Genomic DNA, 16,260 nt, shown 5'->3' on the forward strand with positions numbered 1-16,260 from the left:
TTTGGCACTTTGAAGATGGTTTACAAGACGCTTTTGAGCTTCTAGAATTGATCCAGACTGCACAGAAAGCCTTCTCATTGCAATAGGCAGTGTGCTTAAAAGCTTCCGGGGAAGTTTTTCTTTTTGTGGTAGATCATCCCCAAAGCTGACCTGAAATTAAACAGTTAATGCTAGTTTAATTTTGGTCTGGTTCTGTGTGCATGATTCGTTCAGATACTGGGCAGGATGGAAGAGACCTCCTGTGCACAGTATCTGCAGCTGTTAACAGCGCTTTATTTTGATTGTAGACCATGGGAGAAAAAGAGTATATTCTTGTTTTTTCTCCATGTCTTCCCCACCCAGTTTGCAAGGAATCTGGGTGTACCTGAATTTAGTTTTAGTCCTGTCCTGTCTTTCCTGTGAGGGAGGATGTGTACGATGTTTGTAATTTTTAGCAGGAATTTTTGCTGCCGACTTATAGCAGGTTTCCAGTGACGGTACCACCCTTCCACAATCTGTGAGCTTACTGGTGATCATTGGTGCCTTTCATTGTGCGTTGCTGACTTTCTGCAGCTTGTGAAACTTCACAGTCAGCACCTGCCCCATGAAGATCTTCTCTCAAGGCTGGGTTGCTTCAAAAAGGCTTGTCAGTACACGCTGGACCACTTTAGTCAGGGTTTAACCAGCAGAGATCCAGGTCCCTCAGTGTTCTTCCATGTATTGGGCTATCCTAGGCAATGCCTTGTGCATCTGTTTCTGTAGCTGCTGGATCTCTCAGAATCGAAGTATTCTTGCAAAGGTGCAGAGAAGTTACCCACTTAGCAATGTTTGGTTGCCTTAAATATGGATGTAACGAAGCAGAAGAGAGCTAGATAGAAATGGCTTGTAGCCCAGCGGAGATGAAGAATGTATGTAAATAAGGAGTGGTGTTAATAGCTTAGAAAATTCATGTGAATTAAAGAATACAGAAAAAGATTAACTGTTCCTTTTTTTCTGTTCTGAAGATTTTTGTTTAACTTTTACTACAACTCCATACCTGACACAATATTTTGTGTGCATGTATGAACAATGCTTACTGTCAGGTAGACGTATATACAAAAGAGTGATAACTCTGAAATCTGGGGAATTGTTTCAGTGGCCCTCCCTCAAGAAACAGAAGAGTATGTGCTGTTACTCATGTTTGCCTGCTGTCATTTTTGCCTTTTTGGTAGTACTGGATTATCTTGATGTAGCTCTTTTCAGTGGCAGTAACAGTGATCCATTTCCCTGGCGATTTTTTATGATTATCTTAGCAGCTGGTTAAAACATGCAGAAGAGGGACAAAACAAGTATTATATCTATAAAGAGTTTGGCATTGCTTTAATTCCACCAGTAGAATGAAAACAAAGGTTATGTACATCAGAAGCTTTTTCCTGATATTTTGAGAAGATGACCTCATGATAAATAGAATGATTTATTTTGAACAGTGAGTGAACTTGATGAGCCATTTCAAAACACTGTCTTTGGAAAAAAGATGCATTTTTGTAAGGACCAAGGTTTTGGCAGTTTGGGAAAGTGAGATTACAAGGATTGACTCTGTGTACACAAACTAAGGAAAACTTTTGTAAAGTATTCTGTGTTCACTTACAAGAACTATGACATTTAACTTTCTAACAGTTTAACACTGAATGAGAGGAAACATACTTTTTATATGGTATGTACAAAAATACTTGTAATATTAACAAATCATGGTCATGTCTGGACTAAATCCCCCATATCTTTCCATTCCAGATAGGAAGGTTAAATAGGAATCTAAATTTTGAAAATGTCCTCATCCATGTTCTTGGCTATATAAACATGTTCCTGAATATCTCAAAAATGCTAGATATTCAAAATGTACAGCCAGATTTTACATCTTGAAAAATCTTTCTCTAAAGTAATTGTGAAGTCAGGGATGGAAGGGATCAATGTCAGCTTCGTCAAGAATGACGCATTTATCTAGCCGGTGCTGGCTGGTTTGAACTGATCAAGATTGACACTGTAGAGGCTGTGGGAAAACCACAGCTGGTCTGCAGAGAAGACAAGGCAGCAAAGAATGCAAAATCTCGCATTTCTGTATCTCCCAGGATCAGCGTTTCTGCTTTTTCAAGTACCGGGAACCCTTAGGATGTCACTTCCTGTCTTCAAGACACATGTCAGAATTACCAGAATTTTCTGATGTTTTGTGGTCAAGAAATAGATCCAATAGGGAAGCTGGCTCAGCAGTGACCTTGCCTGTTCTTAAGATCCTTCAGCAAAGAATTCTCCGGTCTTTGTTCTGTTATCTGTTATACTAAATCAATTTCTAATTCTAAATTAATTTATAATTTCAAATTATTTTCTCTTTTTTTTCTAATTTTTTAAAACAACTTTTATGAAACAAATTTTGCTGTCTCTTCTGAACATTTTTTCTTGTCTGATCATAATTTGGTTAGAGGAGAAAGGAGGAGATCATTCATGTCATGAGTTGTGTAGTGGTCTGTCTATCAAAGTTCCTTGGGAACTCTTTAAAGCTAGTGTTAATAGTGCCTCCCTCCACTCCTGAATTACTAAAGCAAATTTACAGATGCAGATGCATGAGAGCACATTCTTTCCTATGCCTCCTTTTTACCTGTGCAAGAGTGCTTTTAGGTGCTGGATTTGTCCCCAGTGTGCAACAAGTTCTTCCACACATTAGGATACGTCTGCTTTATCGATCTTAGCCTGTTACCCAGCACTTCAACTATGTCATAATTTTTCTTGTTGCCAGTAATTCAGCCTGATAAGGAGCAAACTTTGGACCTGTGGAATTGACTCCCTTCTTCTCTTTGGATCCTGAAGTTGGGCACTGCGTTGTCCTTCAGAACATCTTCTTAAATGTAAATGACATGTGTGCAGGATGTTGTATGGAATCCAGGCCTGTATTTGGTTCCCAGAATGATGGGAATGCTTGAAGTTTTCACCCTTTTATGTGAGGAACTGAATCTGGGAATCTCTTCTAACCAAGAAGTTTGAAACCTCTGACTGTCCCACTTCTTGTGTGTTAATACACTGGAGCCCCACATCCCTCTGCTTTGCCAGGCTTCAATATACTAGTACCTAAAGCTTAGCCTTTCAGACAGGCATTTCACCACTGAGGAAACACAGACTTTTTTCCTCCTAAGTGATTCCTCATGGTCCTTCCTTAAAGCTGTACCATAGTTCATGCCTTATCAACCTCTGATGAGTTATCTTTGATGGTCATGATTTCTCTGGTGCACAAACCCCAGGGCTTTCAGATGTCCGTGGTCATTATGTACAGTGAGTTCAGCCTTGTCTGTTTCTGTTTCGGTGTTTACAATGAGCAGGTCTTCCCTGTCACTGAATCTCCTTGAAATATGTTGCTTCTGTTTAGAAACTGGAGCAAGGATCTCACAAGCTTTGTTTCCCTCTTTAAGGACCAGGTTGTAGGTGATGAGTAAATGTATTTCTGTGCTGTCCCACCCCTTCTAGGTGGGTCCAACCCCACTTCTGGTACAAACTCATAAAAAGATGCTGTTTTAAGACCCTTCTCTGTGGCATAATCGAGCCACAGGGCTGGGTTGCCCTCTTTTTTCTCTGCTGATTCCTGTTTATTCCCTGTACTTTATGTATTTATGTAAAGAAGTACCGTCTGTTCTGTTTTGTTACCTAACTATTCAGGTCCAGTCTTTGTTCCAGCAGTCCTGCAGCATTCTCCCTGTGCTTGAGGTGATGCTGCTCTAAACTTTCTTCTCCTTCCTGGTGGGATCTGCAGTCCTAGCTCAAGCAGGCTATCTGCATTACAGTAGAAGCTGTTTCATCTAGGGTAAGTTGGGCTGAGCTGATGGATTTCTGCAAGTTATGTCCTCCAGCAGTGGAGGAGATTAGCCCACTCTCCTCCTAGGCACTGGCCTCGTCCCAGGTAGATATCCATCACAAGGGCATACTTACTTCCTTCAACGCTGATACACATTGTAAAGAGCTAGAAACTGTGTTTGATTGAGATAATAGACATGGTCTGAAATACCAAAATTTTTGTTTATTTCTAAAATTACTTGTAAATCACTCAATGATTGGAACTATAGAAATAGTTGAGATGAAGGCAAATAGATGTTAATAAAGTGTTTCTTTCAATAGGTCTTGTTTCCACGGTACAATGGAGTGACACATTAGAGTGATTTATTGTAAAAAACAGTATTTTTTCTTTTTTTTTTTTTTTTTTTTGTGTGCAAGGAAGGGTTTGAAATGATTTCTCAGGAACAATTTCAGCTCACATGGAAATGTTTTGTTAAATGATGCTACACTTGGATTTTTTTCCTAATCACTGAAAGCTGTGTCAGAATTTTGTAGAAATGTTCATGGTATGAATGTTTTTTAACATAGCTTTTGCAGTACTGTCTGGTCACAGTACCTTTAAGCAAGTATGTAGGCAGAGTGTATGTTCCTATGTTCCTAAAACTGTTGGGGTTCAACCATCCAGTCTGTATCATTTGGTAGAATTAGTGACTGTATGACAAAATCTTGGGGAACTTTGTTCAAAATATGCTGGTTATAGCTAACTAAATTTTTCCTTTCCACCTCCTAGTTTAAAACATTCAGCACCAAAATATATTTGGAAATCATTAACTTCAGTTTGCCCTTTTACTTGCTTTCTTCTGTCTTGCAAGCTCATTCCTTTTCCTAAGGCATTTGAATGCCTAGGAGGACAACTGTGACCTTTAAAGTGAAGAAAGATTACGGCACTTAACGTGTTGGGTTTTTTAAAAGACATTCAAAACATCGATGTAGGTAGGATTTTTTAAAACTAAATATGCATTTAAAACACTTCAGAAAATGTTGAAATGTACTTAAAAGAAGATTTCCTTCTAAACTATGTCCCTAGACTTTAGATTATTCCCCTGGAATAAATTATATGGTTAGCTTCCCTGAAAACTTGTTTTTTAATTTTTAAATGTATTCCTCTTCTAGCTAAACAATCAAAGGTGGACATTTAAACAATGTGTTTTCCTTTTGTTTTGGTTTTGTTTTTTTTCTTACACATGCTTACTTCATGTGCTCTTCCAACCCACATTTTGTTTTTCCTTGGCACTGAGAGACTCTTACATAATTTTTCAAAAATACAACAGTGTTCTGCTGTAATAGTCCAAAAGGCTACAGCCTGCATTTTTGCAGAGGTTTGGGATGATTGCAGTAGAATGGTGTATTGTTTTTGATAAGGCCTGTTTTTGGAAGGGTTCTTAAATGCCTATTTCTTTGCTATTGGCCTTCTCTCAAGTTTCTAATAAACAGGACTCTGCAAGGGAGTGGGTGACATAACTTTAACTTGTGTCACTTCTCAAATACAGCACTTCAGTTTCTTTCAGGAGAACAGCATCAAGAAAAGAATGCTCTGTAGATACCAGAGCTGCCATCCTTCATTAGTTCCTGTTTACATGGTCAGTAATGAATATTGTGTATCTTTATGTAATAAATTAGCATTGGCCTAAGATGGAACCATAGAATCACAGAATCATTTATGTTGGAAAAGGCCGTTAAGATCATCAGGTCCAACAATTAACCCAGGTCTGCCAAGTCCATCACTGAACCATGGCCCTAATCACCACATCTACGCATTTTTTAAACATCTCCAGGGATGATGGTTCCACCACCTTCCTCAATAGCTTGTTCCAATGCTTGGCCACCCTTTCAGTGAAGAAATCTTTCCTAATATCCAACCTAAACCTCCCCTGGTGCAACGTGAGTCTGTTTCCTCTTGTTCTGTTGCTTGTTGCCTGGGGGAAGAGACTGACCCGCACCTGCCCACAGCCTCCTGTCAGGGAGTTGTAGAGAGCAATAAAGTCCCCCCTAAGTCTCCTCGTCCCCAGGCTGAACAACCCCAGTTCCCTCAGCTGCTCCTTGTAAGACTTGTGCTCCAGACCCTTCACCAGCCCCGTTGCCCGTCTCTGGACACGCTCCAGCACCTCTATGCCCTCCTTGTAGTGACGGCCCCAAACCGAACCCAGCATTCGAGGTGCGGCCTCACCAGTGCCGAGCACAGGGGGACAATCACCTCCCTTGTCCTGCTGGCCACACTGTCTCTGATACAAGCCAGGACGCTGATGGCCACCTTGGCCCCCTGGGCACACTGCTGGCTCATGTCCAGCTGGCTGGTGACCAGCACCCCCAGGCCCTTTCCCACCAGGCGCTTCCCAGCTGCTCTGCCCCAGCCTGTAGCGCTGCGTGGGGCTGGTGTGACCCAGGGGCAGGGCCCGGCACTGGGCCTGGCTGCACCTCAAACAGTTGGCCTTGTCCCATCGGTCCAGCCCGTCCAGATCCCTCTGCAGAGCCTGCCTGCCCTCCGGCAGGTCAACCCTCCCCCACAACTTGGTGTCACCTGCAAACTTACTGAGGGGGCACTCGATCCCCTTGTCCAGATAATCGATAAAGATACTAAACAGCACTGGCCCCAGCACTGAGCCCTGGGGAACACCACTTGTGACCAGTCCCCAGCTGGATGTGACTCCATTCACCACCAGCTGGGCTCGGCCAGCCAGCCGGCTTTTAACCCAGCACAGAGTACACCTGCCCAAGCCATGGGCACCCAGTTTCTCCAGGAGGATGCTGTGGGAGACGGTGTCAAGGGCTTTACTAAGGTCCAGGGAGACACATCCACAGCCTTTCCCTCATCCGCTAGGTGGGTCATCTTGTCATAGAAGGAGATCAGGTTCATCAAGCAGGACCTGCCTTTCATAACCCCACGCTGGCTGGGCCTGATCGCCTGGGTGTCCTGACATGCCATGTGATGGTGTTCAGGATGACCTGCTCCATAACCTGCCCCGGCACCGAGGTCAGGCTGACAGGCCTGTAGTTTCCCAGATTCTCCTTCCTGCCCTTCTTGTAGCTGGGCATCACACTGGCTGACCTCCAGCCTTCTGGGACCTCCCAGTTTGCCAGGACTGTTGATAAATGATGGAGAGCAGCTTGGCGAGCTCCTCTGCCAGCTCCCCAGTACCCCGGGGTGGATCCCACCCAGCACCATAGACTTGTGCGTGTCCAAGTGGAGCAGCCGGTCACTGACCGTTTCCTCCCGGACTGTGGGGACTTTGTTCTGCTCCTTGTCCCTGCCTTCCAGCCCAGGGGGCCGAGCAGCCAGAGGGAAGCTGGTCTTGCTATTACAGACTGAGGCAAAGAAAGCACCGAGTACCTCAGCCTTTCCCTCAGCCTTTGTGGCCATGTTACCCCCCTGCGTGCAATAAAGGATGCAGATTGTCCTTGGCCCTCCTTTTGTTTCTAATGTATTTGTAAAATATTTTTTGTTACCTTTTGCAGCCGTGGCCAGCCTGAGTTCCGGCTGGGCTTTCTCCTTTCTAATTTTCTCCCTGCATAGCCCTGAGACATCCTTACAGTCCTCCTGCGTTGCCTGCCCCTTCTTCCAAAGGTGGCAAACTCTCCTTTGTTCCCTGAGCTCCAGCTGAAGCTCTCTGTTCAGCCAGGCTGGTCTTCTTCCCTGCCAGCTTGTCTTTCAGCACATGGGGACAGCCTGCTCCTGCACCTTTAAGCTTTCCTTCTTGAAGAATGTCCAGCCTTCCTGGACCCCTTGGCCGTCCAGGGCTGCCTCCCAAGGGACTCTGTCAACCAGTCTCCTAAACAGGCCGCAGTCTGCCCCCTGGAAGTCCAAGGCACTGGGTTCTGCTGACCCCACTCCTTGCTTCTCCGAGAATCAAAAACTCTATCATCTCATGATTGCTATGCCCAAGATGTTTCCTGACCACCACATCACCCACCAGTCCTTCCCTGCCCTGTTTGTAAACAGCAGGTCCAGCGGGGCATCTCCCCTGGCTGGCTCCCTCACTGGCTCTGTCAGGGAGTTACCGACTTCCACACACTCCAGAAACCTCCTGGACTGTTTACTCTCTGCTGTGTTGTATTTCCAGCAGATACCCAGTAAGTCAAAGTCCCCCACAAGAACGAGGGCTAGCCATCATGAGACTTCTCCCAGCTGCTTGTAGAATATTTCATCTGCCTCTTTATCCTGGCTGGGTGGTCTATAATAGACTCCTGCCAGAATATTTGTCTGGATATAAGTTCAGGGCAGTTATTTCTAAAATCATTCACACGGATGTAAATGAGAAATAGTTCCTGTAGCTCGGTGCAGCTGCTGCACAGTGTGTAAAGGGAGAACCCAGACTGCTAGAACAAGATCTGGATATTTGTTTAGAGCACTGCAGTTGAACTGACGGATATCTATCATAGGAGCTGTATTTAAGTAAAATCCATGAAAGATTCAGCTCCTGCATGGTTGGCTTCCACTGTTTGGAGTAGGTGTCGGCTCTCTGTGGCTGCAAATGACTATCATTGAGACAGGCCAAGGTGTGACCTGAATGTGGACAGTTGCAATATCATCTTCTTGAGTTTTGAAGAGTAACTCCCAGTTTGTGACTTCTCCTTCTCTTCTGTCAGTCTGTTTTGGCTGCATCTACATAATCATATGTTTGCTTGTGTGTGTACATACAAGGCTGTAGGAGTAGGGCTGGTATGTAGGTTTGTTTGTCCTCCAGAGTGGGAGCTCATGTTTTCAGTTAGCTTCAAGCTTTACTGCATTGCCCATGTTGTACACTGCTGTGATAAGCAGCATGCAAATGATTAAGTCAGATAAATTAATAGTTTGTATCAGGAGGTATGTCTGTGGTTGTATTGATAACAGCAGCTGATTGCTGTGCAGGCATGGAGTGGATCTGCAGTCTTGTGGTATCCCTCCTGGATCAAGTCCATCTGCTGCCTCATTCCCTCTGCAAGATGTCTGTGCTATAGGCAAATGGAGAACAGTCAGGGTGTGATTTATTGTAATGTCTAGGAAGAAAAAAGAAATCTGTATGCCTGAATCTCCCTGAAGTAGAGAACATCCCCAAATAAGCCAGAGGAGTTGTATAATCCCCATCGAGTACCACCACTCCTGTGTCATGCTTGCTGCCATTGCGAGGTCTCACTGCCAGGTTAAGATTATTGTCCTCTGTCCAGCTAACTGTTAGAGTGGGGCTGGAGAAGTGATGTACGGCCATCTCTTCTTCATCCGCTGCTGCTTGTGATCCTGCACTGATTACACTCCAGGCAGATTCAGAACCTGCCTTTTAAAATGCGGCCGTAACCGATGTAGTGGGTATCAACTAACAAACTGTCAGTGCAAGCTCTGGTGCACAGAGTCTACTCTAAAATGGCATTTTCTTCCCTACTGCACATCTAGTAGGGTTTTAACAAGTAATAGATTACGGAATGAAGTTTCTGCTCTCTCCCCTGGGAGTCCAACTAGACAAACAACGATTAGGAAATCTTAACTGATAATTGTTTAAATGTTTTGTTTCTTAATTTCATCCTTTTCCTTGGGCAATTTTGTATTATCCTAAATAGTTCCTTTCATTCCTCAGTGCTTGTGTTTCCCAATGTGTAAATCACTACCAAGTCTTCCTTTCCCACAGGCATTGCTTATCCTAACTGTTGACTGAAAATCAATCCTTCCATGTAATGACTCTGTCACTGTTCTCTGAACTCTTTCCATTTTACATTATCCATCTGGCAACAAAATGTCCAAAACTGCATGCAGGCTGCAGATGTGGTAGCTCCGTAGCTGTTGAGGCAGGGATCTGTTACAAACCATTGTATGTCAGGACCTGGCTGTTCCTGGGATCAGTACTATGAAAGTATAAAGTCATTTGCCTCAGCTTCTCTGCCCAGGGCACCTTGGTGTAATGAAAGATTTGTAATATAAACCTGCTGAAGTTGCGTTGTGCTTTACCCCAAACCCTATTCCTTTTTTTAGCTTTTCTATACCCACAAACACATTTCAAGCTCTCATTCTCCTCAGAAATATATGGCGCTTCAAGCCTGGAATCTGACTGCTCTCCCCAGCCTGCTGTTAGCAAATAAAAGCTAGCAGGTTTCCAGGCCAGGGCAGCTGGGGTGTGTGTGATAAGGTACCCTCTGCTCTGGTTCCCTGCCCTGCCTTTGCTGTGTCCCGGGTTCTGTAGGAGTCAAAACTGAACTGCGATGTGTGACTGTCATGCTGTTTTCTCCATTGGTTTCCCAGCCTCATGAGCAGCATGTTCTGCATGTGCTTTCCCAGCAATGCTGCACAGCCAGGTTCCTGCCCTAAGCTGGCCGCATAGCTCTTGTGTCCCTGTCTGTTGGGTCTTTTTCTGCTGTTTCTGGCCTACCTCCCATGCACCAGAGGGGTAAGGAGGTGCCCTTATGTAGTCTGTGTGTGCACATCAGGAGTACGGTTGGGCAGGAGTGGAAGCTCGATATTTAACAATGTCTCACTGTTTAACATATGCTCATTGGATTTCCCCTGTTCATTGACTATCTATTTCAAGTACTGCACCTAATGGTTAAGAAAACAAAGAAGAAAAAAAAAATTCTGCACCTGCAGAAAACTAATTTCAGCAAAAGTATTTCAGTTTTCATTTGTGGTATCACAGGTTCACAATGTTGTTGGGTTTTTTCCTTTCAATTTAACAGGTTATCACTGCTAGTTTATCACCGTTCTTCTTTGTCATGACTGCCAATGTACTAACGATTTCTTGGTAAGTGCCTACATGAGCTTTTTTTCTTAACAATAAAAATGAATTTCCACACAGTGCTTCATGTGGAAATACTTTTTAAATGTCAGGTTTTATTAGTGCCAGTAATATTTTGCATGTAAGGAGAACCAGGTGTGCAATGATGGATGCAGTACAGTAATACAAATACAAGAGTGTTTCTTCTGCCTCTGGGAGAACATGGACATTTTGGACATTAAGCCTCACCGCAATTCACTCAGCATGTTTTACAGCTAGACAAATGGATGCAATAGGCAAATAAATGACCCATTCAAAGTCATGCTATAAATTAGTGGCAGAATTGAGAATAAAACACAGGAGTCATGGTTTGGTGACAGCATCTTTTTAACCAGTACAGTGCATTCAAGTTTCCCTAACACGGTGTGTACTGTGAATGCATAAAATGAAAATAGTAGCAAAATAATGATAATAAACTTTTTCTGAAGCTGTATCTGGCTTTTGTGATGTGTGGCCACACATTACAAATCATCTAACCTTAATTTTTTAGGTAGTGATATAAAGGATTGGGGTGCAAATGCCTTTGGACAAAGACCATGCTTTTGGTCTGTGTTTGTATAGCACCCAGTAAAAGGGAATCCCAGCCCACGGCTGATGCTCCTAAACGCTTCTGCCATGTAAATAACAACTAAATACAGGGTTTGGCATATATCTCTGAGGACAGATTTGTTATTGGAAATAAAAATCTGTTTATTTTTGAAAAGCTTTAAACTTCCTTTTTTCCCCCCTTACAGTTTGATTGCTATCCTAAAGATTCAGCTCTGCACTGAATAGAATTAGCATATTCTTCTTCCAGGTGTGATAAAGAAGTTACAGGAAGGAGAATCTCAGTTCAAACTAGCCCCATGCACAAATGTGTGAATATACATCCCTATATATATGTTAAGCACTTGTAATCTCATATACTGAAATAAGTAATGTGTATTATTATTATTTTTTTTAGTTCTAGGATTACATTTATGTATCCTATGTGTGTAAGAGGCTAAACTAATATAGATTCATCTACAACACTCCTAGCCTAGGCCATTAACTTGCCAGTCTTCATCATGTTTTACATATGTTTGTGCAGGTCTGTCATGTGCGTGCTAGAGGTAGGCTTTCATAATATGTATGTATTCACTGACACATACACTAAAAAATCATGTGTACCTTTGCTTTAATGTGAGCACATGGATCCATATAGCTGCACACATACTACATGCCCTATATGCACTGAAAGTAATATAAATGATTAACACATTGGTATCTTTAAAAGAAACTTTGCTTTAGCCCTTGGGCCACTGTTATGCTTTGATTGTCATAATTCAAAAAGGTAACCATTCCATTTATTTATTTATTTGAGTTCTGTTACTGCTTGTGCATCAGCAGTGCCTTGGCTTATCAGCAAACCTCTGGAAATAGTTTGTTAGATGACAGCAGGTGCAAAGCACTCATGAGATCATTAAGCACTGTGGTTTTTAGTGTTGCTCCAGCGTTATCATGGACAATATCATACGTTAATTTCTCAGTGATGGGCAAATGCAGTTAGCTGTCACCCCACAATAAACAGAAGCTGGAGGATTTGCCATATGGTAAATTGAAGGTAAATCAAGGTTTGACATTTAGCCATGTATTTTGCTCTGCTTCATCTTGAAGTCATGATGATGGTTTCTATTGGCCTAGTAATCTTGGTTGCATGGGCATGTGGATACCTGAAATTTCAAGTCCTTCAGAAAGGGGTTCTTCTCTGATGTAGGACGTAAGATATTAAAGAATAATTCAGGTGTAGGCACCTTTTTACAGAACAAGGCTGTGCAGTGTACTATCTCTTGTACAGAATTGCCAGTCTAATCTTTAGAAGCATACATCAGAGAGAGGTTTCTTTTTCAAAGTCTGCGTTAAAATTTTGTGGAAAACAACACAACTGTAGAAATGAGGAAAAAAAAATGAGTAATATCTAAGGCTTTATTGGTTTTAGGTCGTCTATATGCAGTGGGGTTTTTTCTTTAGGATAAAGAATACATTATCCAGCCTTAGCTTCCAAAGGAATTAATGTAGAGGGTATGTTTATAACTGGGGCTGAAATCCAGGCAAGACATCGGGGTTAACTCTCTCCAGAGAAGTGTGTTTTAGATCTTTTTGAAAAGCTTGCAGCCTTCACAGCCCTTTGCTCCTTGTTGGTAACTCCACACTCAAAGCTATCTGTCTTTGGACATTCTGCAGACTGTCTGCAGACTGTCTGTAGCATCTACTTTCCAGGGCTGTTTACTGTGTAATAGTAAGATACTGTATTGTTGTTATACAATGTTTGTTCCTCTCAGGAACAAAGGCAATTATATGATTTTTAAAACAGCTCACCAAAGCAAAGATTTAAGTGAATGTAATGCTATTACAGACCAGAGAGCTTTCAGGCTTTACATGTGGGTTTTTTTTCCCCAAGGAAAAAAAAGCTGTCTTACAAATGAACTTAACAGAAGTTCGTTCTGTTTATAAAGTTCATTAAGGAGCTTTTCTGTTTCGTAAGCTAACTAAGCCATGAGGCTAAGATGAAAGGTCAGTACACTTTAACTTTGCACTGTTATAAAAGGGGAGAAGAGTCGGTGTCCTACCATATTCAGTAGGATATGATCGATATCGTATGTCAGTTATGACAGATAACAGAGGAGATTTGGAGATTAACTATTGCATGGATTGAGTGGGTTGGTAGCTTATTTCAGTGAATGGTTTTGTTTGTAAAACCATTCATCCTGATTCAGAGCCCTGCTTCTAGCCTGAGTCTTGGAGAAGAGCATTAGTGCCACCACTGTGCTGTGAGCAGCACAGGAAGGAAGCACTTGGGCACACGTGCCATTTTGTCTGGGGTGGGTTCTTTCACCAGGTTCCTCACAGAGAGAAGCAGACACATTAATTTCTCTCAGCCTCCCTAGACCAGTGGGATGTCCCCAGAGCAAAATTGTTTTCCCCAATTTTATCAGTCCCCAGAACCTAGGCTTTACATCTCTTCCTGACTTTGTCAAGTGGCAAGTTTTCAGGACAGAACACAAACAGAAATTGCAAGGGGGAATCATTAACCTAATGAGGTTCAAACTCTCTTGCCTTCCTTTCTAATTCTTGCTGGTGTGTGGGTGTGCAGCAATTCTCATAACTAGGTGCAACCTTCTCTATCTAGATTTCTCTATGTGTATTTTCACATTAATACCATCAGCCCTAAAATATAGGAAGGGTAGTTTCTGATGAGACCTGTTAAATAAGACATTTTTGGTTTCAGCCTTTTCTTAGCAAGATGAATGAAAAAATCACCTGGGTTACTGTCTCTAGGTTGAACAATGTTTAGACAAAGTAATGCCTTTGTCTTAATGTTGTGCTGTTTGGCATTGTATCAAGTAGAGGGACTTGCCTGATGCTAAATTTGTGGTATACTTTGTTTACAGCCTTGTGATCAGTGGAGTTGGAGAAGCTTTGCTTGTTTACACTGAAAGAACAGGCACATAAAGAGGAACCAGATCTCACCAGCTGGAAAAGAGCTGACTTGCAGCCTAGAGACCCTGCCATGAATAAAACGCGTCAGCAAGAATGAAGAAGTGCAACCAAACATGAGGAAAGAGACCTTTTGGTTTTTTATTAAGAAAGAACAACTATGCTATTAATAGTGCTGGTAAGAGAGCAGCATAGCTGCCAGGATGGTTAGGAGCCTTTGCCTCAAAGCACAAGACAAACTATTTCTGATTGATGTGGTAAAGGAAAAACAGCAGTGCCTCATGCTGATGGCTCTGTGTGAGAACCTCTCAGCAGCAGCTCCTTGCACAGGGAACTGAACTCCGGAAAAGCAGCATTCCTCACTGGATGCCGCCAGTTTTTTGTTGGAAGCTGACAGCAGGTTGTACCAAACAATGTCAAAGCCCAGATCCTGCCATGAATTCAGGATTAGGAAGGATGGATTTTGTCTCCAACTGTTCTGTAAGCAGCAAGCTGCTGCACACAGGTCTGTAGTCACGTCGTCTGAACTGGCATGGTGACTGAGGCCATGGGGCTTCTGGAAGTAATCCCCTTCTGGAACAGCGGTGGTTTGACAGCTTTGCAAAATGGGGAAATCAGCAATAAATCTTAATATCTGTAGTGATGGCTCTTTGTGCATTTTTTTTCCTCTCCCATTTCTCTGAGATTTCTCTTGAACTCTGCAAATATTTGTCAGCTGGAGGGGGTGGAGGAACATGTACTGTTCCCAGCAGTGGTTTGTCTCTTAAATTATTGCAGGAGGCAACAAAGATTATGAACCTTGAATGAATGTCATAAAGAGTGTAAGGCAATTAATCTCAAGAGTTCTTAAAATAATTTCATTTATGGTTGCTTAATGGCTGTTAGAAACCAGCCATAGTCTTGCTATATTAGTGCCTGGGAAAGCAATCTATGTGAAAGTAATATTAAATGATGAGTTGATAATGTCGTGGGGAAGGTCTACGTGGTAAAAGGAGCTTGATAACAAATCTTCAGTGAGGAGAGGGATTTGTTTCCATGACGTTAGATACCTAAAGTTAGCCCCTTAACCTAAGTTGACAAAGTTTCCTTCATAGTCAATGGAAGGAGAGGGGTGCTTTCACAGAGATGATTCTTCCTTAATAGATTACTGTGTTAATATGAAAGACCCTCTGGAAGTGCTTATCTCTGTAGATGGAAACTAGTCTAGAAAGGACACATGGCTTTTAGAGGGCTACAGGTAGCGGAGGCATATCTGCTTCATACTGACAAATTCCACCACCTGGGTTTTAAAGTGTGGCTACATTTTAACTTCAAATAAAACACCGTAGTTTAAAAAGAAGGTAAATTTTATAAAGGATTGCAGTCAAATTCTATGGCTGGGGAGTTTTACATAAAGATTAGTTTTCAGAAAAAAATGTTATAGTTCAAAAAAGAGAATTCAGAGAAGTACTCTGGCCTGCAGTGTACCTACGCTTATTACAATTAATTGCAAGAGGCCTGTTTATACTGGTATGTTGTTCACATATGTTGGGTCACGGTGTGGCTTGAGTTTGGAGTGAGCCATTTTCTTGCCAGGTGGTAAAACTCAGGTTTGGGAAAAAAGGAGAGAGGGACAAGCATGAAAGGAACGTGTGCTTCAGCTTGAGTACTAGTCCTGAAACCAACATGAGCCTTATGGCACAGGGAGTTGAGCCCATACTCGTGCCTGGTGAGTCAAGACACAGCCATGGACCGTCGTGGCCTTCCTGTCTGTAATTTCAGCTAGTGATGGGAGTGATGGCTGCAGCATGCTGGCTTTTCACAGAGAACTAGTTCTGCCAGCCAGACGTGGCAATATGATAGGATCCTTGCCATGCTACCTTTCTGCTGATTTTGAAGTGACTAGTGACCCTAGGAGACCTCATGTAAGAGTTCCTGTGTGATAGCTGAAGTTTTGCAATCATAGCTGGAACCTTTGCTGTGGGAAAAGCTCATCGTGTACCTCTCTTCTTGCATAACTTTCAAGGGTAGGCTGCAGGCTGGATATTTTTTTCTTGCTCTCTCGTGTCTGTGCTGTTCGTAGCACTGTACCAAACCCCAGCACAACCATTTGCTGTCTGGTGGGTGGTCTCAGTGGGAAGCCAGTAGCCAAATCGGCAACCAGGGTTGCTGTAGCATCGTAGTGGCAGAAGGCATGCTTGGGGTGGCTGCAGGAAGGTTGCTTGGCTGGAACAGGCATTATGTTGCCTGGGCTCTGGGC

At 42.8% G+C, this 16,260-nt stretch overlaps 1 protein-coding gene across 6 annotated transcripts in view; it reads left to right on the plus strand.

Annotated features, from left to right (window-relative positions):
- The window catches only part of TMEM241 (transmembrane protein 241), a 62,981-nt gene extending 48,321 nt beyond the window's left edge, over positions 1–14,660 (plus strand). For 5 of the 6 annotated variants that reach the window (XM_056332763.1, XM_056332769.1, XM_056332765.1 and 2 more), the window contains 2 exons: positions 10,468–10,532; positions 13,976–14,660. In XM_056332763.1, coding sequence (XP_056188738.1) covers positions 10,468–10,532; positions 13,976–14,036 — 126 coding nt within the window. In that variant the 3' untranslated portion in view covers positions 14,037–14,660. The remainder of the gene's footprint in view (positions 1–10,467; positions 10,533–13,975) is intronic. The other variant, XM_056332768.1, reaches the window with a different exon arrangement.
- The last annotated feature ends 1,600 nt before the right edge of the window (positions 14,661–16,260 follow it).

Source organism: Falco biarmicus, chromosome 3 (genome assembly GCF_023638135.1).
Source record: "Falco biarmicus isolate bFalBia1 chromosome 3, bFalBia1.pri, whole genome shotgun sequence".
Classification (NCBI taxonomy): Eukaryota; Metazoa; Chordata; class Aves; order Falconiformes; family Falconidae; genus Falco; species Falco biarmicus.